The sequence below is a fragment of the Pezoporus wallicus genome, unplaced genomic scaffold (genome assembly GCF_028554395.1).
Source record: "Pezoporus wallicus isolate ANWC-B61680 ecotype Strahan unplaced genomic scaffold, APGP_CSIRO_Pwel_v1 contig_8013, whole genome shotgun sequence".
Lineage (NCBI taxonomy): Eukaryota > Metazoa > Chordata > Aves > Psittaciformes > Psittacidae > Pezoporus > Pezoporus wallicus.
The window spans coordinates 1,278,520-1,304,941 of NW_026636761.1; the positions used below are offsets into that span (position 1 = coordinate 1,278,520).

The window sequence follows — 26,422 nt, forward strand, 5'->3', positions numbered from 1 at the left end:
TGCTTTTAAAATCAGCTGAGAATTTCACACAGCTCGGAAAGGTTTCAATTATTTATGTGTTTGGTCTGTGTAGCATAAATCTAGACTAATGAGGTACAATTGCTATGCATAAATCTAAAGCATGAAAAAACTCTTTATTGTCTGGAGAAAGCAGGAACCTCAGAGGACCAGGAGGTAGGAGCCTTTCAAGACAGCATTCACACTCTCAGGAACAGTTTATTTTCCTTTTTGTTTACGTGAAAGCTGCACCCTAGTTAGGGAGAACCCAGCTTAACACAAAGGTTACTTGCCAGAAGTGTTTGACATAGCTGCTAATTATTCCTCTTGAAACACTGGATGAATGTTAGACTGTGAAAGACTCACCTCTACAGCTAAGGACATAAATTGATTTCCATGTGCACAGGAAGTTGTAGGCTCCAGGGATGAAACATTCTTTATTAGGTCTTTTTCCTAAAGATTATTTCTTTGGCAAGGTCTCCAGCTATTCTGAAGGTTCAAAGAACCTCACCAGCGCTCCTTTCCTCTCCTTCCCCATCTCCTTCCATTTGCACATTCTTAAAATATGTATAAGTGCTTACCAGTGCCTTTGAAGATGGAGGCTCTTTTTCTCTGGTAAATGGAATGATTGTGTTTAAAGATGTATTAATGTAACAACAAGACCTCTGTGTCAAAGACCTTCGTAAGTAACAGCAGGTATGACATGAACAGTCCAAGGATGCAAATGGTTGAGATTATACAGTGAGCTAATTAACTCTGAGCAAACAGCACGGTTTGAAATACTTTTAAAGGAAATAAGCATTATCTGAATTCTTTGGTATTGTGATAAATCAGGCTGCTGCAAGGGAGCTACTCCAGATCTAACTTGGGATAAGTTCAGAGTGAGAAATCACAAGTACTTAAGAAAACTCCCTTCTGGGGGAGGTGCTCTTCACACTGCCCATCCTGCAGCACCTTTCACTGAATGATTTGTGGCTGAAAACAGCAAAAGCTTTTGTAGCAGTCAGGGCCAGATGGAAAGTGCCATATTGGCAACATCAACTGAGACAGATGGGAAAGAGGGAAAACCTGCCTAAAAGAAAAAATGATAAACCCATCACACAATCACATACAAAAATACTTTAAAAACAATCTTTTTGATCTCTGATCCAAGGAAAATATGCATACCACTGGTTCAATGTGGGCCTGCTAGCTTGTAGCAACATAATGTCCTTGATTTAGAGAACAACTGCAACATGGAATTCACTAAATTACTACTGCTTGTAAAAAAGGGCTTCTTTTAATAAGATAGGGTCGAAGGGTGGTAACTGTACTTATCAGTTAACATCCAAGATAACTGACCTTATTTCCTAATGGGGCCTGAACCTTGAAAAACATCTGTTTTTTGCCCTCAACAAGTGGAAGGTACTTAATATATGCAAAGAGGAGCTGCTCTAAGAGAATGGAAAGGGTTTCAAGGTAAAGAAGTAAAACTAGGTATTCTTCTATGGCAAAATAGTTAAATACAAAATCAGCTTAAGAGGAAACGCATAAGCTTCCAAGACTTACAGCTTCTTAAGACTGCACTGATGATTTCAATTCTTTTCTAGAATATATTGTTCCACTTGGAAAACTCACCAATTGCAGATTAAATTTTTAATGCCAGCTGTTTATTTTAACCTCTGACTGGGTTAATCTCTTGCAAATTTGGGGCTATTCAAAGTTAATAATGGGATGTCAGACAGTTGATTAACTAGAACTATAATCACAGCTATACTTATAATAGAGAAATCAACAGAACCTTTGAAAAATACAGGCAAAGTTGTAACCACGATAGGATTTTAAAGTCAACAAACTCTAAAGCCAGTATAAAATCTAAGGAGCGATTCTACTGATGACTTATATTGAGGCAACAATTTTGTTTCGACAAAACACCTGATTTTCAGATTTGTTTTACTGTTTGCTTAGAAGCAAGAAATATACTCACATGTATGCTACACTCAAGGTTTTTGTAATAGCCTTTGAGAGAAAGGAAAAAATAAGAGGAAGTACCATGAGAAACCTGAGGTGGAAAAGACTGGTCTGGTCTCAGTTCTTCACCTGTGTATATAATGTATTTTCTAGTTTTATTAAAGATTTGGAAAAGCTGCGACTTCTGCCTTTCACCCTGTTAGAGGAAAGCCGGCATCCAACTGCCATGCTGCAGACTCCACCTCCACGTTGCTGTTCTTAAAGACTTCTCTTGCTATAAGCACAACAGCTGCTTGTGAAAACTGGTGTAAACAATAGGTTCTTCTGGAATGAAATCTTGCTTGGTCAGGCAGAAATAAGTCGAATATATTGGACTTGTTTATCTCTAATCCAGCCTTTATCGCTCATTTACTTCAAAGGCAAACTCTTGACTTCATCATCTAACAGAGATCCACTGACCCAAGACCAATTTGAACAAATTTAAATCATTTTGGTTTCCTCCTTCTTTTCTTCCTCCCACCACACTTTTCCTTCTTAATTATCATGATTAAGACTCACTCATTGCCAAGACGAACACAGGGAAGAGTTGAGCTTGCGCTTGTATTTCTACAAACAGATTTAAAAGTGAAAACTAACAGACCTTTCATTTAAAGGTGAAATTTGTTCTATCACCCACCTGCCTAAGAGCAAGAAAGATCCTACATGGTTGTGGTGAATGAAGAACAGTATGTTTCTGAAAAGATTTGGCTGTAATAATGTGCATTTTAGGAACAGTAATTCAATGTGTCAAGAAATCCATCTCGAGGCATTAATGACCCAACTTACCAGAAGCATTGCAGAGGTTCCGTTTGGCCGGGATAGCTGGATAGACATTTCGGGAAACATCCTATCAATCCGATTGATCACATCATCAACGTATCTACCAAATAATCCAAAACAACAGAATTAACACACATGCTCCTTACTATCACTCCTTTTCAGCAACATCCACAGGACTTTCTGAATTAGATTCTCTTTGATACCCACATATTCCTCAAAAATGCATGCAAGTATAATTTAAAAGTTATTGATAAGAGGAAGCAAACCAAAGCCCTGTGTAAAGTGTTGTGAAAATTAACTACTCTGCTCTTAAGAACTTACACACTTCTAATTTTTGCCATAATTTTTCTATACTCTTCCCTCAGGGGGTAAAAGGATATGCTATCAGAATTACTCTTCCAGTGCAGGCATTCATAGAATGTCACCTCCTCACTCTTTCTTTGAGAAACTAAACAGATAGAGGTTTTATCAAAGTCTTCACACTATTTCCAGTTTGTTTGGAGGTTTTTTCCTGAATCTTTGCAATGTATTTCATGCACGGTGACTCTAAAATTGGCTTCTACATTCCAGAAGTTTCTCTGGAGTGATCAAACAGAAGTAAAATAATACCCCTTCTTCTGGGTATAATCCCTCTACTTATGCAGGCCAAAGCAAGGCAGTGTAGGGTTGTCTTGGTTCCCTGGTACCTTATTAAGAGCTGACATCCACTAACATTGAAAACTTCACAGACCTTTCTTTACAGAACACATTGCCCCATTCCATGGGCATACTTGCCATCCTTCAGCCATTCTTCTGGACACATTAAAACACACAGTACTTGTTTTAGCAGTCTATATCATCTGCTCACTAATCTGTCCCTTGGTACCCCTGTTGGGTCTCCTGAAGTACAGAGAAGAAGAGAGGAGCCTTGTTACCATACACATCTACAAACTCTGCAACTTGGTCAGATCCGTGAATGCATTTATTGATAAAACTGTTTTCATGCCAGTCCACAGATGTGCTCCGGAAAAAAAAAGATTTTGGAAAAAATCAGTTGCCCTGGTTAGATTTAACACTAAAACTGAAAACCTAAATACTTCCTTTTGGCCTACTTAAATAAGGCAAAAAATGCTGAATTCTTGCTCTTCAAAGTGAAGTTCTAATGTTGAGTTGCTAAACCTCTCCCCCTCAAAAAATAATGAGTCGCTATGCTCCAGTTGCTATTTTTGCAAGGGATTAAAAATGAGAACAAATAAAATAAAATCAAGAAAGCCACACTTCAATGGCTGGTGAAGTCATCCCGCTTTGAAAAGTAACAAAAGAATGGAATTACTTATGACAACTCTGCATAAAAATCTTAATCCACACTTCTCGTTGTGCTGAAAAGTTTCCCATTCACTCAAACACTCATTAACAGCTTCCTGATAAGCAAAGTCAAACATCCACAAGCCAAGAACTTCCTTAGGAGGGTGAAAGAGAAGACACCTAAGACACTGCTTCAGGGTGAGTAAGTTACGCACTGACACTATGTACCTAACTAATTTTAAACATCACCAAATCCCATACTTTTGAGGGTTTATACAGGCTCTGAAAACAGCTATTACTTATGTGTGAATAGAGATGACCAATTGTGAAACAGGAAAGGAGAGATTCTGGGTTGCTTGATGAACACATGGTTAGGAACAGAGCTGATAGCCTTGCACACTAGGATGCATTACTTTTCTAGTTTTCCAAGCTCTGGGCAATAAGAAGTTAGAACAAAACACAAAGTTGCATAAAACAAGACACTGACACTGTCTATGTGCGCTACGGAAGGAAAATTCAACTCATTTAAAATCATACAAACAGTAGTTGGACTTGTGCATTTAATCTGTTCAGGTCCTCCTGAAAAACCCAAGCAGACACATACATTTATCCTTTGAAAATGTGATCCAGCTGGCTGGAGGGAATCAATTCTTCAACTCTTTCTTGGACACAATTACTTTTTAAGCGTAAAACTTATCTTGACCTCGTGCCTTAAAACTTGACTCAATCCCAACTGCCACCTTATACCTGACAGTATAAGGCAGAGCAGAGAACACACAGAGAGCTAGTGAAGAGTCTTCCCTTTATGCAATACACAGCAAAACAGAAACCTTCCCCAACTTGTATTAACCAGCTTTTGAAAGAAGTTAACCAGTTACTGGGATACTTGGGGCTTAGAAGCCTGTTAATTTTGTAGCACTCTTCACAGGTCAGCTGACAAAAAAGAACATTAAATCACACACTTCAGAAAATACACTTTGGCAAGGCTCAGCAACTCCATCAGGCCCATCCACACACATAAGTTGCTCCCTCTCTTCTCAGTCAGGAGGATGTCAGAGAAAATCCGAAGACCAGTATGATAAAAGAGCATTGATGTATGTATGATCATTTGGCCCTTTGCCTTTTTTCAAGAAGACATCAGGGTTTCCTGAGGACTCATCAGAGCAGAAGGATTCTTCAAAGATGCATGTATAATTACTGAATTAGCCTGTCTATATGGCGGCCTCAAATATAAAATGACAAACAACCTCATCTAAGGCAAAATTCTTCTACAGATATGCCCTTCAGAGAGGACATCTGGTAAAACATCTTGCAAAGGGATGGATATGATAAATCAGATGCAGCAAAGTAATGCAAAAGCGTAACTGGTGACGACTCAGAGAACATATGATAAAGACAAGATAAAGTGCACTCCTGAGGCTGTCTGGAAAGAAGGTCAGAAAAAAAGCTGCGGTGTGGAATTCGCTTTGTGGAACTAAAACACATTAATGCCAAAATAAGAAGAATCACAATTTACACATCTCCGTCCAGTTTTAGGAGTTACGGTATTTTTGAGCTATTTATGTTACAGAACTTCTTACGCAGCCAGGGAGAAGCGTAGCACTTAAGGATTGAAAAGTCTAATTTTACTCTGCCAATGAGCACTTCTAACTTTTAACATACTTACCACATCCCAGTTTTCTCCTACTTACAAAAGATGCTGGTTGGAACAAGCATTTACAAACCCAGAAGAAATAACGCAAAGCAGGGAAAAGCAAATGGAAATAGATCTGCTCAAGCATTTGGCATATCTTAATCTTAAGGAAGAAAAAAAATCATGGAATTCTCAGAATTAAATACAAGCTGAAGTTATTTGGTAGTAGCTTTCCTTATCCTAGAAGGGGCATCGTTCCACCACCGAGGGGCTGAACAGAGAGTCTAGACAAACTCCCTCCCCACAGCTTTTCTACCATGCAAAGGATGTTCAAAAAGGTCTGAAAACAGACCACAAATGACTGCAAAAGATCATACACAGTAACCTCCATATCCAGTTATGCACAGTATTTAAACCCTGTTTTGACAGAATTTCATCCTAATTACTCTTCTAGGCCTCCAAAGACAATGTATTAACACCCTGTAAGTGCAACACCCTAAGTTAGTCCCATTCTAGTCAAAAAAGCTTCACATAACTTCACATGCTCTCCAAAGCTGCCAACACTGAATGGTTATTTCCATTTTAATGTAGTAGAATGTTATTTCTACAGACATGCTCTATTGATACTGCTGTGTTTTGACTTTGGCAATCTACTTCACGAACATTAACAAAAACTGAAACTAATTCAAAATATTACACCTCAAATGAAGTCTTGTTTTCAACATGCAGAAAAATCAACACTAGACTAAAGCAACAGATACTCCTTGAAGCATCTCTCCGATGTTTTGCCAATGAGTGTATATATAAATACTTTAGTCCGTATTAGAGGAACAATGCCTGAGACAGACCAAAGACAATTTTGAAGCCTTTTAAGGGATAATTAGCTATGCAAAATATTAAACAAGAACTGCCTTACTGACACATCACGTTGACAAAGCAGAAATAATTCAGGAACCATCTTTGTAGATAAACAGTCTCGTACCATCTCTTTGATTCACATTAAGTCCCTCCCCCAAAAGATAGCAATATAGAAAAGTAATTCATTATGAATGCCTTTCAATTCCACGCTGGACAGATGGCTTAGTTCTCTAATGTGACCTCTCTTTTTTATTTATTTATTTTTACTGGATTAGATCCAGCAAGCCAACGTTAGTGTGATGTTTAACAGCTTAGACAAGATTTTAATAGCATTGATCCCACAGAGCGTTTAACTTGCATGCTGTTCATTTTTTCCACTCAATACAACAATTTAAAGATTAGAAATATAGGTGTTAATGCTAATTTTCCGAGGAGGTCTTTTGGAATAAAGAAAACGTTGCTAAATGATTCTGGGGAGAGAGAGAAAAAGAGACAGAAAAAAAATACACATATAAGGGAGCATAATCTTCCCTAGGTACCCAATGGCAAATACCACATATAAGATGAATAGCAACTCCGTAACTTTGTTCAGTCTGGATTCATGATACCCTGGACAGCAAGAGGGCAAACTCTCCACACGTTCTCTCACTGGCACAGTATTTACTTGCTCCAGAAATATTTTTGTTTGGCTTTCAGTTACTATTTTCAACACAACTAATAATTTCTCTTCAAATCTGATTATTTCAGCCACATGGGCCCTGCAGACTCCTGCAGCATATGTAGCGTTTGCTAATGACTGATCAGTGCAAAGAGCTTGCCTGCACTCTACCAAGATCTATGAACAGCTATTTTTTGCAGAACCAGACTCAATGTATAACTTGAAGCTTTTAGTAATGACAGGATTTTAAATATTATGGGTTTTATGAAAAGACTAAACAGTTTTCAGGCAAGCTGATTAGAGAAATATTATATTTTAAAACATACGAGGCAGTCACAGTTCTCGTGTGATTTATTCATCAATGAATTAAAGTTTTAATTTGATTCCACTACCTGCTGAGCAAGTCTCTGCAGGCAGCAAATTCAAGCTGATAGAAGGCTTTTCAGAAGCATCAATTAACAATAGTTATTAAAACAGTGACCTCTGCCAGCTTTTGTGAGATGACACTTCCTGCTTGGATAGGCAGTGAAGAGTGTGAAAAGAAATTCAACAACTCTCACGCTGAGAAAGCTACTTCAAGTCTCAAGACTAAATTAGACAGCTGGCACAATCTGTGACATCTGTACAGCAATCCTGCAAGGTTCTGCCTCTTTCCCCAAATTCCACAGGTTTTGTTGGGTTTGTTTTTTTTTGTGTTAATTCAGGCTCTTGCTCTTTCCTTCTGCAGAACCTCTATAGAACTGCTCACGTTTCCCCGCTCCAGTACTAAAATCACTTGCTTGTTTTGACCAAATTCTCCTCCAGCACTAAGCTTCCTTGCCAGGCTGTCTTCTCTTACCACTGTTAATGCTGTTGTCTTGTTCCTTCTGAACAATCTGCTTCAGTGACTTCCTCTCCTCACCTAATTTCCAAGTTTCTGTTAATGGAAGACTCCATACAGTCTCTTTCTGGCTTGTCTTATTTCCTTCTCTTCCCTTCTCATCTGCACCCTAACTTGGTCTCTGCTACTCCTGCAGTGTTGTGACTCTCAAATTATAAAGGAAAAATGTTATCTCTTTCAAATAACTGATTTTGAACGACAAGGACGTAAGCTGAGGGCAGAAGGGGCAAACCCAAGTCTCTCCAGCTATGCATAATTCTTCAGTTTTATGGCTACAACATATGATCAGCATTAGGGAGTTTCAGCACTGTGTCTTAGTAATATGAATCCACAGGCGTGGAAAGAAGCAAGACAGAATGTGTGGCTTGTAGGGTACAAATGTGCTTAGAGACCTTGGACAAAGGTCCTAAGGAACAAATCTGCTGAGATGCATGCCTAACCCCACTCTGCCCTGCAGGGGAGCAGTGACACAACACATAGCTGAAAGTGCTGAAAGATTCAGCTCCGAACCTGAAAGAAGGCAGATTTCCATTCATTTTTGCAAGTCAGCTTGTTCTCAACTTTGCTATGGATGTTATTTCGGTCATAGAGGAATTACGTTTCATTATTGAGTGGATGTAAAAGATTAAGTTATGTGCCTAAATAGTCTAGAAATGTTTACATATAAACACAGGGTGGTCTGCCTCAAAAGCATATGCACATGTAGCTGTACCAAACACTTCACCATCTGCACTTCTCACTCCCAAAAGGCCAAACCTGGTATAGCACTTCAGGATGCATGTGAAGTCGTTTGGACAGTTCTCTAGAAGGCAAGACAGAGTGTTTAAGGGTTGGATCTACAAAGACATTTAGAAACCCGAGGCTGTGATTCAACAATTTTCAGTCTTCAGCACCAATAGTGACATAAGGCATTGACACATCCCCTCCCGCATGCTGCAGCACACAGCCCCCTCAACTGTGCTGTGCTGGAAGAGCTGGATCACACAATTGAGCTGGCTTTAAAAGAAAATGAAAAAGAAGAAAAATGTATTAGATAAAATCTAAACTGGTTTCATGATTCAGCTCCCTCTGTGGCTGCACACACTGTGTGCCAGCACAATTCCTGCTGGGACCATGCATCATGGGGCTATGAATACTCTACACTGGGGTCATTCTATTACAACGATAAAATATTGGTTTATGGTAAAATGTGCTACTTATAGTGTTGTTTATACAACAAACACAATTCTGAATTCTTCAGTGCTACTGTGACTCCACTGATAAATTACACTATGTAAACCTGCAAGGGATGTCCTCAAGGTACAAGCTGACAGCGATGCTACAAATGCAATGCAGGTTCTCTTGCTGAATGCTTATGAAATGCAAACCTGCCCCTGCACCAGTCTGTAGACATCTGCACACTTACATTAAATATGAACACCTCTTTCATGCACTCTGAACACACACGTTGTCAATATGTCATTTGGTTTTGTAAGAGCGAAAGACATCTGTTCGCAATACTGAATTCTAGTGTATCGCCTTAAAAAGTGTAACTTTAATAAGGAAAACTTTAAGTTACAAAGAGAGCCCTTGCAGTCAAACCCCCATTGATATTTTATTATATTGTTGAAATTGCTTTCTTTGTATTTATTGGAACACTCTTCAAAATGCCTTTAATTCACAGCAGTAATCAAGAGAGGAATATGGATATTAGAATGTGTGAAATCTGGTTAACAAACCAACCCGGCATCTACTTTACAGTCATCACTAGAATCCTGTCTGAGCCTGTTACCAGTCTGTGCTTTATGGAAAACATTAACTCCCTTATACATACCTCGAGAGGAAAAACAGCCCCCCCCATACTATACACCATCAGTAGTAATAGAATTTCAGAAGCAATACTTCACAGCCCATATGCATTGCTTATATTTCCACTTCTTCATGAAACTACATGTTGCTCCACAGCCCTACGACAAATGCTAACAACAGTAATTTTCAGGGACCTGGATGAGAATCGGAATTATTACATCAGTGTTCAGCTACAAAGATGGTTCTTGAATTACTCCTAACTTGTCAAGCAATTTTTGCCCCACCTGTTAGCCTAAATTTGCACATGCACATACGTGTTTTCCATAGAGCAAAGATGTGCCAAAAGTCCTCAGGAGAAACTCAAGCCAAGAGCTCCAGACAGCCTTTTAAAACACAACAAAAAAAGTTAAACGACTGCACAAACTATGACAGTTCTCCCCCCGGGGGTTTCGAGATGGACAATTCTCACCCTACCCACCACCTACAGTTCAGCAGAGTTCATCTGAGGTTGCTTGGCTCTGCACTATAAGGTGAATCCACCTCTCCTGCATTCACTAGTCAATCGTGCAGCGAGGGAGAGGGGATTAAACTGTGACATGCTGATTGTGCTGATGTTCAGTAAACACCAGACGGTGCTTTGACAAAGGCCTCAAAATAATGCACCAAGTTCAGTCCTGCTTCTCAAAAAGACAATGGGCTGGACTGGTTTTCAGCCCACCTGCCCAGCCAGGTCCCGAACAAAGGAAACCAGGCTCCCTGAAAATGGGAAGGTCCCATTGTATACACTGCCTGCCTTACGGGATCCCGATACTGCACATTACTCCACGCTGTCATCCTTGAATTCAGCCTTCTAAAGCTAGAATTCAGTATTTTATAACATGTTATTTTCAGCTCTGCTATTGAAGAATTACATCAATAGCAAAGTCTTCTCACTTTCTTTGTGCTTTATTTCTCCCTCAACAGAACAGAAATTACAGTACTTACCTGCTTTTATGAAAGGAAACAGGTGAAGCATGATACCCATTATGTGTTCTATACCTATGAAAAGCAGCAAGATTTTACCTTTGGATGGAGAGACTGATGAATAGGAAACACAGGATGTCGTGCAGTTAGACCTCTTCATACACTATACATGACCATATGACAAGCACTGCTGGAAGGAAGAGATCTTAGTGATCATTATATTAGGCACATTAAGTCCCAGAAATTAGTAAAGGCAATGCAAATTCCAGAGGATTGGAGGAAGGAAGAATTAAGGATATAACCCTCTGGAGACAGGCTATTATCAAAACAGGTGAGCAGAGCACTTCATGAGACAGGCTTTGTTTGTACCTGTTAAGTTACCAAAGCCTTGGCATTTTCTGCTTTTAAAAACGTGTCCCCTACTTAAATCATGCTCTGATGCTTTGCAGGCAGTATCATGTTGGTTTAAAACATTCTTTAAATTTGCAATACCTCAGTACTCTGAAAACCTGTCTTGCTGGGATTTCTCATCCTCACCATACATTTGGATTAACTTCAGCTAAAACCATTGAGCTTATTGTCTGTGCCATATCCACACTTACTGCAAGGAGTCAGACTAGATGACCTTTAAAGGTCCCTTCCAAGCCAAACCATTCTATGATTCTATAATGCAGGCACCAGCATGCACGTGAGAGCTTCAGACTTTATTATTTAATGTATGCAGGGTGTGGTGTGTTGCTCAGTTACTGACTTTTATATCAAATGATTCATGTCCTGTTAGAAGCTACCGGGATGAAGGTACTCAGCTTTTATGCAAAATGGTTTCAGTGCTGTAGATATGAGCAAAACCAGTGCTATTACCTTAGAATCTGCACCGGACACTTGTTGTGTTTTGCAAGTGGATTTCTTGTAAGCATGCTAACATCTAACATACTTGGACAACAAGACAAGTGCCTGCAGGAGCAAATTCGGCAAGGGAAAAAGCACAACCAAAAAGAACCATCAAAGCCACGACAGCATGTAAAATATGGCCTCCATCATTTCATTCAAGTCCTCACAGTAACGTATTGTTACATTTCTAATTTCTTCCTTTAGAATTATGTTATTCTTCTAGAACAAGATGTTGGCATACACAGAACTAGGAAGCAAAGACTCATATTTTAGGCCTCATCAATAGATTTCAAGCAGCCACTCAAAAAGAGCATCCACTTCAAGACCTAGTGCTCTATTACAATTACAAACCATGGTAAAAATGGACAAGCCTTAATAGCACTAGTTCTAAGGGTACTTAGGATACTTGATACCGGCTTTTAAAGACACTTAAAATCAATGTGTTCTGTAATTAAGGGGGAAGTAAGGGTGAAGAAAAAAAGAAGATAAGATGCTGTAATAAATGATCCTTTGTACAGCCCAACACAATTTATTACACAAGCTTCACCAAATACCCATTTCAACCATTGTGATCACTGACTTTATGTTTTCTTGGGAGCATTTCATAATTAGCCCTGTTTTATTCTCTTCAGAATTATGCACTGACCAAGCATTTTGATCTGTCTGCGATACCGGAGAGAGAAAAACCTCCCTTAAAACTCACAGGTTTATGAAAAGACTCCTTCAAGGTCAGTTTTACACTCCAGTATGAAACCCACATATAACAAGTACAATTAGGCATTTATAAACTCCAGATTCTCCCCAGTGCAAACACTTTGGAGAGACGCCCTTTAGAATATTGTTTTCTAGAAAATACACTTTCATCACTTCGTTCTCCCAACATGACAAGCCGTTTCTTAGGTTGGGATTTTTTAACAGGGCTCATGGAAATTAACTGTGTGGATTCAACTGAAAGCCAACAAGGGGGAAGAGGGCTAATCCTTTTAAAGAAATTCTCTGGAAAAAATAACCAAAAAAATTCTCTTTAAAATAACAGAGCTGGTTAAAGGAAAGGGCTTATCATGGCAGCTACTCTCGGGCTTGCCAAACACCACCCAGACACCTCAGCAAAGCAATGGCAGAAATTCACTGCACCTTTCTGGCCATTCTCCCACTCTCGTAATCAGGCTCCCCTATGCACACGAGGATCAGAGAGCGACTGAGCAGAGACCCCCAGGCTTTATATTCACTGGGGCTTTGAAACGCTGCAGGCTGCTTTGCCTGTGGTCCTCCACTGCGTAGAACAGGCAGAGCAGAGCTTCAAGTACTTCACCAGGCTGAAACCTGGACTGAAGCCAAAAGAAGTACCATGATAAGCCAATACAGTTCTGTTTGTGAGTATATTCTTCTACCTGCATCACTTTACATTACCTGCAGAGCTTCCCTAGAAATAAAACATAAACCAGCTTTTATGCCAAATATATCTAAAGCAGAATAACCCCTTTAGAACAACTGTGTCTGGTGCTATCAGGGAGAAACGTTCAGCTTATTAAAAAATAATACATTTCTGTTTTTGGAAGTATACTAACAGAGAAAACCGCCTAAGTGAAAAACAAGGAATGAAGATCTCCTTAGGAAAATGCAAGCAGGATTAACAACATTGCCTAGCTTTGTTTCTTGATACATTTCTTCAATTCTGCACATCTGCTTCATTAGTATTGAGCTCAAAACTTATAAAAGTCAAATTCCTTCAAGGTATGTCAATCTGGTTACTCAAAGTAAAGAAATTCCAAATTTTCAGAAAATTTCCAATATTAAATAGGTACAAATTAAAAGCCTCTACGCATTCACAGCTCTCAAAGACAGAAAGAAGACTGCTCACTGTAATGTGAATGAGGGGGGTGAAATAACCCACCACCAGATGAGACCGTACACGGTCACAAGTGAGAACCTGGACTCGGCCAAACGGCATCTCAAAAGTTCTGCTACAGAAGGGACAAGGAAAGATTCCTTACAGACTCTGAAGACAACTCCAGCCTGATCAACCTTTCCTCATCAGCTGCCAAGCGTCTTGTCTCGCCTGTCTGTCCATGACAGTGTCTCTCAGCAGGGAGTGGTTTAGTACCCCAGTAAGATGCTCTGATACAAAGATGCTCAGCTACAAATCACTATCACAAGAAGGTTTAATTAGATTTTTACACTGACTAAAGACATTCCGTATACGTGGACAAAAATTTAAATATGGAGATAAATGACAGTGGTTTTTAAGGCAAGGTTACTTTTGGGTCTTTTTCATCTTAAACTTACTGTTCCTATTTTTCCTTTTGAGATGGCTGTTCACAGTGACACTGTCCAAGCTTAAAGGTTGTTTATGAAGAGGGTTCAGTAAATTTTTTGATTAAAAACTCTCTAGGCAAATCTTCTGAAGTATTCTACAAGACAGATATCAGTATTTTCCTAGGAAAAGGTTTGATGGTAGCATAAACATATACCCAATTAAAAAGAGAACAAAATCTCTGCTTCACAGAGCTAAAGCTACAGAATAGTTTGATGTCGAACACATGTAGAATATTAACAAAGGTACCACTGCAGTATGGCGTTTTCATTTAAAATACACTGTAAAAAGAAGAGAATGGGACTCACTATATTGACACATCAGCTGCAAACTGTCTGTATTAGCAGACAGAACTTTCATTAAGAGATCCTTATAACAAAGATCTCTCTAAAAGCAACCAGAGGAAAGTTGCAGACCCCATGCAGGCCAGGGCTATTACAGCTATTGCAGTCGTTAGGAAACCACTATCTCAAATTCATGCTGCTACCAGAATACAGGCTCACCTAGTGACATGACAGCAGATCATATGATTAATTAGCTAACATGTAGCTACTGAGAGCCAACCCGTTGAAGCTGATGCCCTACAGAAACAGATAAAATATTACAAAATGGTATCTGTCACCCTCAAAAGATTGTCCTGAAGTTATATTTCCAAACATCAGTGAATTTGCAGGTGTTTCAAGGGAGCTCTCCGTTCGTGCTCACTCTGCATTCACTACTCACTGCACTGACACGCATTTCTGTATTTGACTTTTGGTTAATCCTTGAATTATTCTTCACTTTTTGCCTAACTGTAATCGCCACGTTTTCCATAGATTCAAAACACAAACAATACACATTGTGCACTGATCTAATGTCAGACACACTCTTAAAAAAGGAGACAAAAATATTAGCCGTTGACTGTATTGTACAACTTTGGCAAAAGACACAAGACAAACATTGCACACCACCTCTGGAAAGGAAGCATGAAGATGGGAAAACAGAAAGAGAAAGCCTCACTGAAAACAAAGCAAATGGAGTTGTAATTACATCCTCAGCTGCACCGCTGAGAGGTTCGCCGCTTTGCCTGTCTTCATGCAAGCCACACCATTATCCTGAGAACAGACTTCTTCAGAAGATGCAACCAGTGAGAAGTCAGTAACAGCAAAAGACACAAAATATGGGCAAACAAAACAAAGGGCTTACTTACTCTGTAAAACAAAAGCATCCCCAAACCCTTAAACCATGAGCTTAAATACATGTGTGTGAATACATTTTCCAGTATCACAGGGCAGTCAAGGAGCACTTTCCTTTCCCACACACCACACCGCATCCAGGCTGACACATCCGGAGAGGCTCCACGCTCAAATCAGAGCTGAACTTCTCTCAATATATTCTATCATACACCCTCAGGAGATGGAAATGAGCTACTTATTTAGGATTTGAAAGCAAAGGGATTCAACTATTTGAAGAGACTTCATGTGAGGGAGAAACCCTCTTTCTTGAAGTTCTCTGAAACAACCAAGGAGAGAACAAGTTAACAGGTAAGGGAATATTTGAAACAACCTGAAAACTAAGGATTATCCAACAACCAGTTCCATGTTGTTTGTTTACACTTGCATTTTAGGATGTACTTAGGTTGTATGGAGGTGACAAGCACCTGCTCCAATAGAAGGTGTCCCTGCCCATGACAGAGGAGTTGGAACTATATGATCTTTAAGGTCCCTTCCAACCAAAATCATTCCCTGATTCTGTGGTTCCTGTTCAAGAAGATACCCGACAGATTTGCAAAACAGAGATCTTTCAGATCCAGTATATACTGACACATTGACAAAGCAATTAATAGGTTTGCTCGCATAAGAGCTTGCTGCTGAAGGATGATGCCTAAGACACAACAAAAACTAAGTGGCTTAAATACATACAAATGGAAACAGACAATTCAATCATGGTATTGCAGACAGATGCAAGAGTACACAGCAGGAGAGGCAGAAGAATATTACAACACTTAGGCTTCAATATCAGAATTTCTATCTCCATTGATGACTTAATAAAAACCAGAGGGAAGAGAGCAAGTGTGGAACAACCAAAAGAAATTAGTAGCAGCAGATACTATTTTAGCTGTACTATTAAAAATTAAAATTGATTTTCTGTCTGCGGTGTTGCAGTTGCTCTCTTTGCACTGAAATTTTCATTTTAAAAGCATAATCACATGTTAAAATAGCTCTACCTGGCATCTTCTGCCAACGAGCTCATTTTACAAGTGGCATACAAGAGCCACCATCACTCTGTCACAGCTAGAAATGCGTCTCACTTCCTCAGAAATACCTATGATAGCATTATGTTTGCTCGTCATCTACTACGCAGTAAAATCACTGTTTAAGAAGTAACTCTATGCACAGAGCAACTTTCAAAGTAGAAAGGATCATGGAAGCATCAACATATGAACTGCTTTTAACCCATATTTTAGATTAAAAGAACTATACAAGTGTTATTTTAAATCTCAAGCACTCCTCCTTGCAGTGCTCTTTTTTAGTTAACTCATCAGGTTCTTACTGTGGTTTTTTTTTAAAGCAGGCTACTATAACCTGCATCTATAGCTATATATATATAACCTGTACAACTACTTAGCTTCTCCAAAAGTATCTGCATTCTCCCCCCAACCTCTCCCTAGAATGGGGTTATTTTCAAGATGTTTCAACAAGAACAGCACTAAGGAAACCTCTAGAAGCAGGTGAACTGCTTCACTGATAACTACAAGTGTAGTTTTCCAACCTTGGAGGTTTTCAGGATTCACTTAAGGCAACATCACGACTAATCTGATCCACTTGAGAAAAGAGACCATCTTTGAACAGGAGGCTGGACTAGATGACCTCCCGAGGTCCCTTCCAACTACAAATCAAAGAGGATTCAGATTTGAGACTGTGGAGCACCCACTGCCACAGCAGACTTTTCCATTGATGTCTACTTGACTAGAAAACACAAAAAGCTGCAGCACACAGGGGTTAAGCAGAGGTGGTGGTACCTGAGGGATAAGCACATAAACACACAGTTGGAGGAATTACAACTACAGAATCTATTCAGCGTGCTCAGTGGACACATCGTGCTTCGGCAACTGAAACACCCAAACCCATGATTATCAGGCAGGATTCATTTCCTAAACTTTCAAATCTATGTGTTACTTGCTAACAATATAAATCAGTCACATTCAGCTCATCAGCCTAATGCCCTCTTTTCTTAATTTACATTTAAAATTGAACCATAAAATAAAGTTAAAAAGCAATAAAAGCTTAAACTTAGGTATTATTTGTTATAACAGTAAAGTACTGTTAGAGATGACTATGATTCTGCAAACTGCCATGTAGCTGATTAGGCCCAAATTTAGATCCAAGTTTGATTTGCCTTTCAGTCGTTCACAAAAGGCTCTTTTCTAAGACCTGTCTACAAGGTGCATACAAATTTGTCATGAGCAAAAGCATCATCCCTGCTGAGCAGCTGTTAAAATGCAAAAGTCAAAATGAAAGAAGGTTCTGCATGTAAAATAGGGAAGTCTAAAAGCCTGGGGTTTGGCTTGAGGGGAGGCTCGTGTTTACAGTGCTATTTTGGACACAGATATTAAATTCCAAGTCAAAATACATCAAAACAGTGGGGTATTTTTTGCCACTTCTAGAGCACATTTGATTTTAACACCAAACACTAAATGCAACAATCAGCAAGAGCTCAACAACTTAAAGATTTGAGAAGTCTAAAGGAGCTTGACACAGACTGACAGGCTCCAGCCAAGCTTGCTGTGTAATTATTTCATGTGTCTGCACTTTGTCTTCTATCACTGAAACGAACACCTAAAGGTGAGAACACAAAGGAGACAGAATAATACATCACCCCTCATTTATCAGGATGAACGATGACAGTGGATAGTTAGAGCTGCCTATTAGGTCTCACAAGTAGGAATTACACGGTCATTCATTCCTCACAATGGGTCACTCCTGGACTTTGAATTTTGTAAAAACTTCACTGGTTTTGAAGAACTGACAAAAATCCAGACCCTGCCCTGGATGAAAGCATCTGCCTTACAGTTAATGCCTTCTCTTATCCCAGCTTTGTACAAATACTACTCGAGTTGCTCTCGGCGCTCCTGTGTGATTCCCAGATGACACAGTTCATAGTTCACATGGGGAAACCAAGGCATCAAGCAGCCTGACAAAACAGTGATTTGCCCTGCAATAACTTATTCAGGAATCTCTGTGTTGTCAAGTGCCTTCAGACATACATGGCACAGAATGAAAAGGCCAAATACTATTCCACAATCAAGGATAGAAACAAAGTATTACAGGGAACAACACAGCACAATGATCATACACAGAATATAATCTTTGTTTCATTCCCAGGACAGCATTCAGGTAAGCTCAGCAAAGGTTAAATAAGTGATTAACTACTCTACCACAATCTGTGTGCCAAACACTTTCTTTCCCAAACTAGACTTTGGAAGAAAAATCCTGAGCAACACAAAAACAAAAATTTCATTTCAATGCAAATAGTGCTGCATGGAATTTTGGTTGCTAAAATTAGAGGATTTACTATAGGATTCACTATAGGATTCCCCCAGCCATGACTCACAGATAATAAAGAGACTGCCTGCAGTCAAAGAAAAAAATCAAAACTAGGTCTGCCAATGTTAACAAGGTCTTCCCTTGTTCAGACCGTTTTACTCCCTGTATTACCCATGCAAAGGTAAGAAACAGGCAAATAAACTAATAATGAGGCAAATATATCTATGGCCAATTAGAAATGTGTGTTACGCTATTAAAACACTTGTTTTCAAAATCATATACATACTACTGAGTAACATAACTGAAATTATAAAGACACTGTGACTCTTTATTAGTAAAACCTATACAGCAAAGAGGAAGTACCTTGCAAAATCTAACCATTAGGAATGAAAATAATAGCATCTATAAAGGGATGCAAATCAAATCACCCAGTGAAGCTTCCAGTGGTTGCATTTTATTTATGTTTTCCATTGGCAATTGAGAAAATGGGACTAGCAAAATGATTGTACCAAAAGAGTTCAAATCATTACAAATGATGATTATATTTAGAGGAAAACTCTATGAAGTCATCAGCTTTTTTTTTGTTTAACCCATCCATAGGGTACATCATAAACACACGAATAACCAGAGAATGCCCTAAAGTGAAATTAAAAAGTAATAACAGTTATTTTTAACATAAAGTAAAGAAAGCAGAGCAAAGCAGTTCTCAAACTCTGTGTCCTTTCTAATTCTGAAGGGCATTTACTCACCATCCTCAAACTCAGAAGCTTGGTTGGCTGACGGGTGCTGAACGCAGCCACTCGAGGCAGCACGGGCAGCCCCCCACCACCCACCACAGTCCCCAGGGAAGGGAATGGCCCCATTAATCCCCAGGTAAATCCCCATCTGCAGTTCATTACCTTTTTGTTGAAACTACAGGGGACTTCAGTTGCCTGCATTTGCAGGTACAATTTAGATATCACAGCTGTTTTTACAGTGATATACATAGAGCTTCCTTCTCCTTAACACTACAGGCTTCACATTTCAAAGTACTTTTATCCCCCTCATAGTGTAGCTGTTTAGTTTTCCTCTCAAATGCATAAAGGTTAATAAATATATTCTCAATACATTCCTATTGCCATTCTTGCTGCATCACCAAAATATAAAGACCTTCTCCCACCCAGCTTATTATGGCTCAGCTCTTTCTGCTCGTCATCTTTGACAAGGGAATATACAACCAGTGCAGATGGGAACACTTCCTGTAATGCGCTTCTTAATTTGGCAAGCTGCAGTTTTATTCTTTTCAGATTGATTGTCTGCTGCAGTAATGCTGCCTCTAATCACCCTTCCCAAATAGTAAAGCTGAAAAAGAAAGGGGTTAAAGCAATCATATGATAAAAATCACAGCATTAGAGAAAGCTTTGATATCATTAACTTCATACAAATTTCCTCTCTTATCTAGCTTGTTCTTCACTGTCTAATTAGTCCATCCACTGGTAGTTTGTGTTCCTTTTTTTTTGACATAGAAACAAGCAGTTAAATGAGTGTTCGAGTCTTTAATTGCACATTAACATCTTCATCCTTAACTTTCTTTTTTACTGAAAGTACAGGGATTCCCTACAGTGCACTATTAGTGTTCTGCTCTAAATGCTGCAAGGGCATCTTCTAATGGTTGGGACTATGGAACAACTTTTAATTAATTGCCACCTTTTAATGGCACAGTTCTCACACAAACATTACCTCTAAGGCAAACATACATCAAAGAGTCCAAAATTTGCTCTTTTACAATAGAGCTGCAACCCCCAGTAACACTAATGTTCACTGAGGGCTACACACTGCTCTGGATCTGTGCCTATTCCAGAAAATGAACACGCAGATCATGCTGGTACACAGCCCAAAGTTTCCAGACAGAGACAGCTTTTTCACTTCCCAACAATGGGGTGTTTCAGCTGATCTTCAGCAAAGTAGATGGGAATTATGTCAAATCACGGCTCAGTCACACAGGGCTGCACAGCAGACTCTGTCAGTTCTATTTCTGGGATTAGTTTGCGGAATATGACACCAAAACATCAACAGGGATCAGCCCCAGGCCTCTTCTGGCTTATGGCTTCAAGACAGTACCGCTCATGCAGGTGTTCACAACAAGGACATTTGAGCTCAGGCTATCAATCCATAAAAGCTCACAGCACACTAGGAAGTGAAGCTCTATACACTGTGAAGAAATGCTGAAATCTTGATTACAGGCAGTCTCTTTCCATAGCAGTTGGTTAGAATATTTGTTGAAAAGTTAATTAATGGAACAGATTTTTTCCTCTGTGTTAAAGTACATTTGTTAAGTTTTACAACACAACTATTGCACATTTCAGTAATTTACTAGGAATAAAGCAGCATCCCAAATCCTCGTCTCTTGTACTTTCATGGATAGAAATCATTATCCTGCTAATGAATATCGTAAGGAACATCGAGTTAAAAATCTTTCCTTTCGACAATCTGTGTTGATCAATGCCTGTTGGATTTTTGTAGTTACTTTGTAAGAAAATATGCACCTGTATGGGACTTAATGGAATGAAATTCAGCATATAGCTGTAGCCAAAGAACCCACTGATCTGGCATAACAAAGATTGTTACAGAACCCCCCGTTGCCAGATATAGCAACACAGCAGGAGATTAGATGAGGATTAAAACTTCCACAGTTCCACAGTTCACATGGGAGGTAACCCAAGCGAACAGAAGTGAAAACAAAGCTCTTCTCTTGATAAAACTCAGCTCACAAAAGTTTAATGATGCGCTGTCACCTAAGAATTTTTCCCTCAAAATTTGTAATATATTACAGGTTCAACCATGGCAGATGCTTCTCCAGGTTTGGGATCCAAGTGTCCTGGCTATCAAATCTGAAAAGAACCAGAGCAGCTCCAAGCCATCCATTAAACATTACCACTGAGGGTAACTTATATCAGAATTTGTAATACTGTGGTGGCAACGTACTTTTGTAGTTAAGTCAGAGAACCAGATTTCTTAGCTTGCAGTGCTGGGGAAACACTGTTGAGAAAAAAATGAAGAAGCTGGGATAATTTAATTGCAACTTTTCCTCCCATGTCCTAGGATTCAACTTCAACACACGCTGTATTTAAGGAAACCAGAAACACCCAAGGATCTAACTAAAACCAAAATGAAAGCTGGACTTTTTTTTTTCCACGAGGTCCTGTGCTGTTTCCATAAAACACTTGTCTTAAAGCAACTGCTGGATCCCTGCTTAGTAGGCAGACAGGAAACCTGAAGAAAAATCCCAAACAAATAACCACACTGCTGTATCTTAAAATAACTCAAAACTATCGTATTTTCAATAGCTGCTGAAATTCAACATGATCTGAATTCTTAGCACTTATTTTCCTGGAACAAAGCTGTCAAAACAGCGGTTTTGTGTTTGCTCATTGTTCTCTATTATATTCTACATGGGTTGAAAAATTCACTTGAGGATGTGCTATTCTCTGAAGCAGTGTTGTAGGCAGCAGTCTGAACAGGCTCGTGTTATTCTGTAGTTCTCCTTGAAAGAAACTAAACACTACATACATTATGTGTATTCCCTTGAAAAATGCTAGAGGAATGGGTACCATCCAACTGCCATCGTTACATCAAACCCCTCAACCATCACCACCACTGGAATACTAACCCCCAAAATGGATTTTATACATCCACAGCATGGATTTTATGATTGAAATAGATTTTCCTCTAGGGAATGGACAAACATTCACAAAACCACCTGTGTAATAAGCAAATCATTTTTACTAGAGGTTAGAAAGAACTCACACTCTATCCAACTAGATTAGTTTTGGGAGTTAAAATACCAATATCTGAGGAGGGGGGAAACCAGTATTTTGGACCTTCTGTGCAAAATTATGGAGCTTACTTAAAGGCAAAACAAAGAACTGACCACAGAACACAGGGGCAGGGAAAAACATAAAAGAAGAAACAAACTGACTATGATTTTCTAAGGGAAAGTAACTTTTAAAGAGACTTAATATTTAGTTGAACCAGCTGAAATATTAAGAGACTTGAGTTATCAAAAGATGCTGCACCATATGCACATAGACTCTCAACGCTAAAATCGATATAGCAGATAGGGATAAATGTAATACCCTGCAACTTACACTAAAACAGCTTCCCAAAACACCTGCCAAACAGGTGTTCATCGATCTACTCCAAATCAAAAGAAAACACTACAATGATATGATTCAAACTGTGTACATGATACCAAATACTAAAACTAATGTTCAATCTACGTGGTACATGGCTGCAAAGTAATTAAACCTATTCTTGTAAATATTGTCTTACAATATAAAGAACTAATTTTTAATCTGTTCTTTTTCACAGAAAAAGAGATTAATTTGTGGAGCAGAAGAGCCCTATATTTCAGCAACATGTTCTTCTACAGTTCCTGTTGCACTGTCTTGATGAAGTCAAACTAACGGAATACTGAGAGAAACTTAGACATGAACAGGGATATTAAATGAGCTCCTAGTATTGAGAGTTATTGGAAACTGATCTCTTCCTTATTAATGCAATTCCCCATCATGTACAAAAAGATATCTCCATGTTCCAGAATGCAAACATAGTTTTAATCTTTAATTATATTCTCAACCCCAACTCTTCTGGAAAGAAATACAGACGTGGGCCTGAGGATTATTGCTTTATTACATTATCATCTCTGTGGTATTTAATGAATACTGATACTTAATGCAGCTTTGCCAGGAGGGGGAAAGGAGAACTTCAGAACTGCACCAAGAACTTCTGACAACTTCTCTCACAATGGAAGGCAGAGTCACACTCTTCCCTCTTCGGCTCCTGACTACTTCTAAGAGGAGGCCCAATGTTAGAGGACAGCGTGTAACACAGAACAGGATTACTGCACCAACAACACTCCCGTGGTAAATACCCACATTCCTCACAGCCTCCAGACCAGGCATCACACTTCACTAGGACATCGGATTCCTGGTGCTGGAGCAGGAAACCCTACCTGGCATCTCAGTGAGGCCAGACCAGCTGAGCAGGATTTAAACACAGGGTCTTAAAAAATCCAAAACCTATGAACATTTATTGGCTTAAGCATGATTTGCCATTACCTTCAGAATAATCTGCCTCTTTCTTTCACTGTGAAAATCCCTGAACCTGGGAAGCAATCAGATGCTGTTTATAAAATGAAATGCTGAGAAAACCCTTCCCTCCAAGAATGCTTGACAAAGGGCTCATCAGGATTCTTCTTAATGTAAAACTGATAAATTACACAAGTGAAGCTCCAAATAATTTATTCTGGCACATTTGATGACTGGGTGTATAGTTTGTTTATATATATATATATATATACACATATATATATATATACACACACACACATACAGCTTTCAGTCAGTTCACTGTTAAAAACAGGAATTTTGTTTTGAATATTAAATCACTACTTTAAATCAAACTCCTTCCCTGAAAGTCTGACTTTATGCCCTGAAGAAAGTTCCTGAACAAATGCAACAGAATCTTACAGTGTTACTTATATGACAGAACCATTAAAACTGATAGGGCATCAATTCTATGAAAGAACAACACTTTTTGACTATGCTGGTACTGAATCAAGCTACAATAAACACCAAATGTGGGAGAGCTATACATTTATTTTCCAAATCCAGATGATCAGATACCTGCTGAACTAGTAAATTAACTTTTTAAAGGAGACCACTCACAAAAGAGCATCTTTTGCTAATGTAGCTCCAAAATGGAGCAAGTCTGAACTTCTTTTAAATATATCCATCTTCTCTAGAAGGTCCAGATGGATTCTGAGTGTACAGAGCAGAATAGAGACCTCCTCCATCTCACCCAGAACAAGTGCCAGAAACAACCTGTCCCTCCTGAGACTCTGCCCAGCACTCTGCACTCAAGCCCTTCTTATCTCATAAAAGTTACCTTCACAGTTTATTACTGCTCATTTATCTGGAGCAGTATCATGGGCAGCACTGTCTTTGTTTTTTCAATAATGGAAAAGTAATTTTGCTGCTCTGTTTCTAGCAACAGAGTATAAATTCACAGAGATTTTTTACTCAATCTATTACAATGTTTTCACTGTCAGGTTTGGGTATCCATCAAACCACAAGAGATTTACAAGACAAACTGAAGAGCCCTAAAACAAAAAAATTGGACTCTTTTACTCAAGCCTCTCTGTCCATTGAGCCTGAAGTTGTCAAACAAGAAGCAGACTTCAGCTTCTTTATTGTTTATAGCCTGCTTATTTCCCCAAAACCACACGTGTCACAACAAATGACCCTAAAAGGCACCAGAAAGGGCAAGAGCCTTAGTACCTTTTGCGGTGAACAAGTTCTTGTTCTGGCAATTTCCTGCCAGACAGAGAAGACAGATGATTAATCTGGGAGCACTGAGAAAGCCCTATACAACAGAGCCATCAAGTCACAAGGTTGTCAGCCGAGATCCCTAAAATTTCCTATTAAAACTAACTGACCCTCTTGTGTGGGCCAATGAACACAACTGCAAGAACCTAGTCAACTTCCTGCGCTTCCTCTTTGCTTTCTTCTGCCTCATCTCACAGCAACTCACTGCTGTCATTTTCCAGCTAGACAAGTGACATACCACAGTCTGCCAGGCTCGCAGCAGGGTAGTCCACCAGCAGGGACTGCTTCCATGGGCTCACTGCTCCCAGCCACCCCAGACTCTTTGAGGCACAGCGTTCTGGTCCCACAGAGTCATGGAGACAGCTTTGGAACTAGGAATTTGCTTTTGAGATGTGGTGCCAAGCAAAATAATACAAGATTAACTGCGTGAACTACTACATTTCAAGAGAAGAGAAGAAAACCTAAGAGCTATGCTTTCTTATTGACTACATTTCTTTCAAACCAGAAGATGACACTCTGGTTTTCAGAAGGATTGCATGTATCTGCTTTTCTAGTCACTTGGAAGGAGCTGACAGCTTTCAGCACTTCAGCAAACAGAAGGAAGGAACCAGCAGCCAGATGAGAAGCATGTGAGGGAACGCATCTATTAGCAAGTACAGGGAGATGTCTTGTTAATAGAAGACAGAAGGAGGGACAAAGCAGGGGGAGAAAGAAGCCAGCAGTTAGTCATTTTCTCATACAGATACATTTGGCTAGAAAGGAGATGCATGCCAATCTAGCATTCCTTCCTGCACTTTCAGAGCCAGTGAAAATCAACACAGAAAAGCCAAACTGAACACCAAAAGGCCACTCTTCAAAACTGTTCTGAGCACTTAAAAACCCCTCAGATAAGGAAAACAATGAGAAAATGAAAATTTTCCGGGTTACAGGACTGAGACCTTCCATTTGTAAAAACACCTTTTTGATTCAAAATCGGTGCTGCTGGTTTGGGTATCTACTAGTGAAAAGCTAAGGCTTTTGGTCTCCAAAACATCTAAAGATGGCCTAGGGGTGGCAAGGGACCAATGAGTGGGCCCACCAAGAATAAGCTTTGCCATTTGCAAAACCCCTTCTCTAGCTCCTTCTGTGAGCATGCAGTTTCAAGAGATGTCCGAGCCTCCAAAACAGGATGAGAAGGTTTTGGGTTTGTTTTGTTTGTTTCTTAAAAAAGCAGAGCAGGGAAAGAGAGGAAGGGCTCAAGTGAACAATGAGTTGATACAACAATCAAGTTTTGTATCACCACCTTTATGAGAAGAAACACCATTTGTCTCTGTTCAGCCTCTGGAATAAAACTCAAGTCTCACCATAGCAATAAAGATCAAAGATACAGATTAATAAGGTAATTCCTCATCTTGTGTCACTGCCATTAAGAACATAATGTGCAATAGCAAAAGTTGCCCATGCAGTGTTTTTAAGGAACAAGAACATAAATAAATCCATCATGCTCTCTAATG

The 26,422-nt window shown here is 39.3% G+C and overlaps 1 protein-coding gene across 3 annotated transcripts in view; it reads right to left on the minus strand.

Annotated features, from left to right (window-relative positions):
* MED27 (mediator complex subunit 27) overlaps positions 1-26,422 on the minus strand; it is an 84,498-nt gene that overhangs the window by 23,966 nt on the left and 34,110 nt on the right. For 2 of the 3 annotated variants that reach the window (XM_057401587.1, XM_057401586.1), the window contains exon 4: positions 2,773-2,866. The exons of the other annotated variant lie outside the window; for it this stretch is intronic. In XM_057401587.1, coding sequence (XP_057257570.1) covers positions 2,773-2,866 — 94 coding nt within the window. The remainder of the gene's footprint in view (positions 1-2,772; positions 2,867-26,422) is intronic. 3 annotated transcript variants of the gene reach the window in all.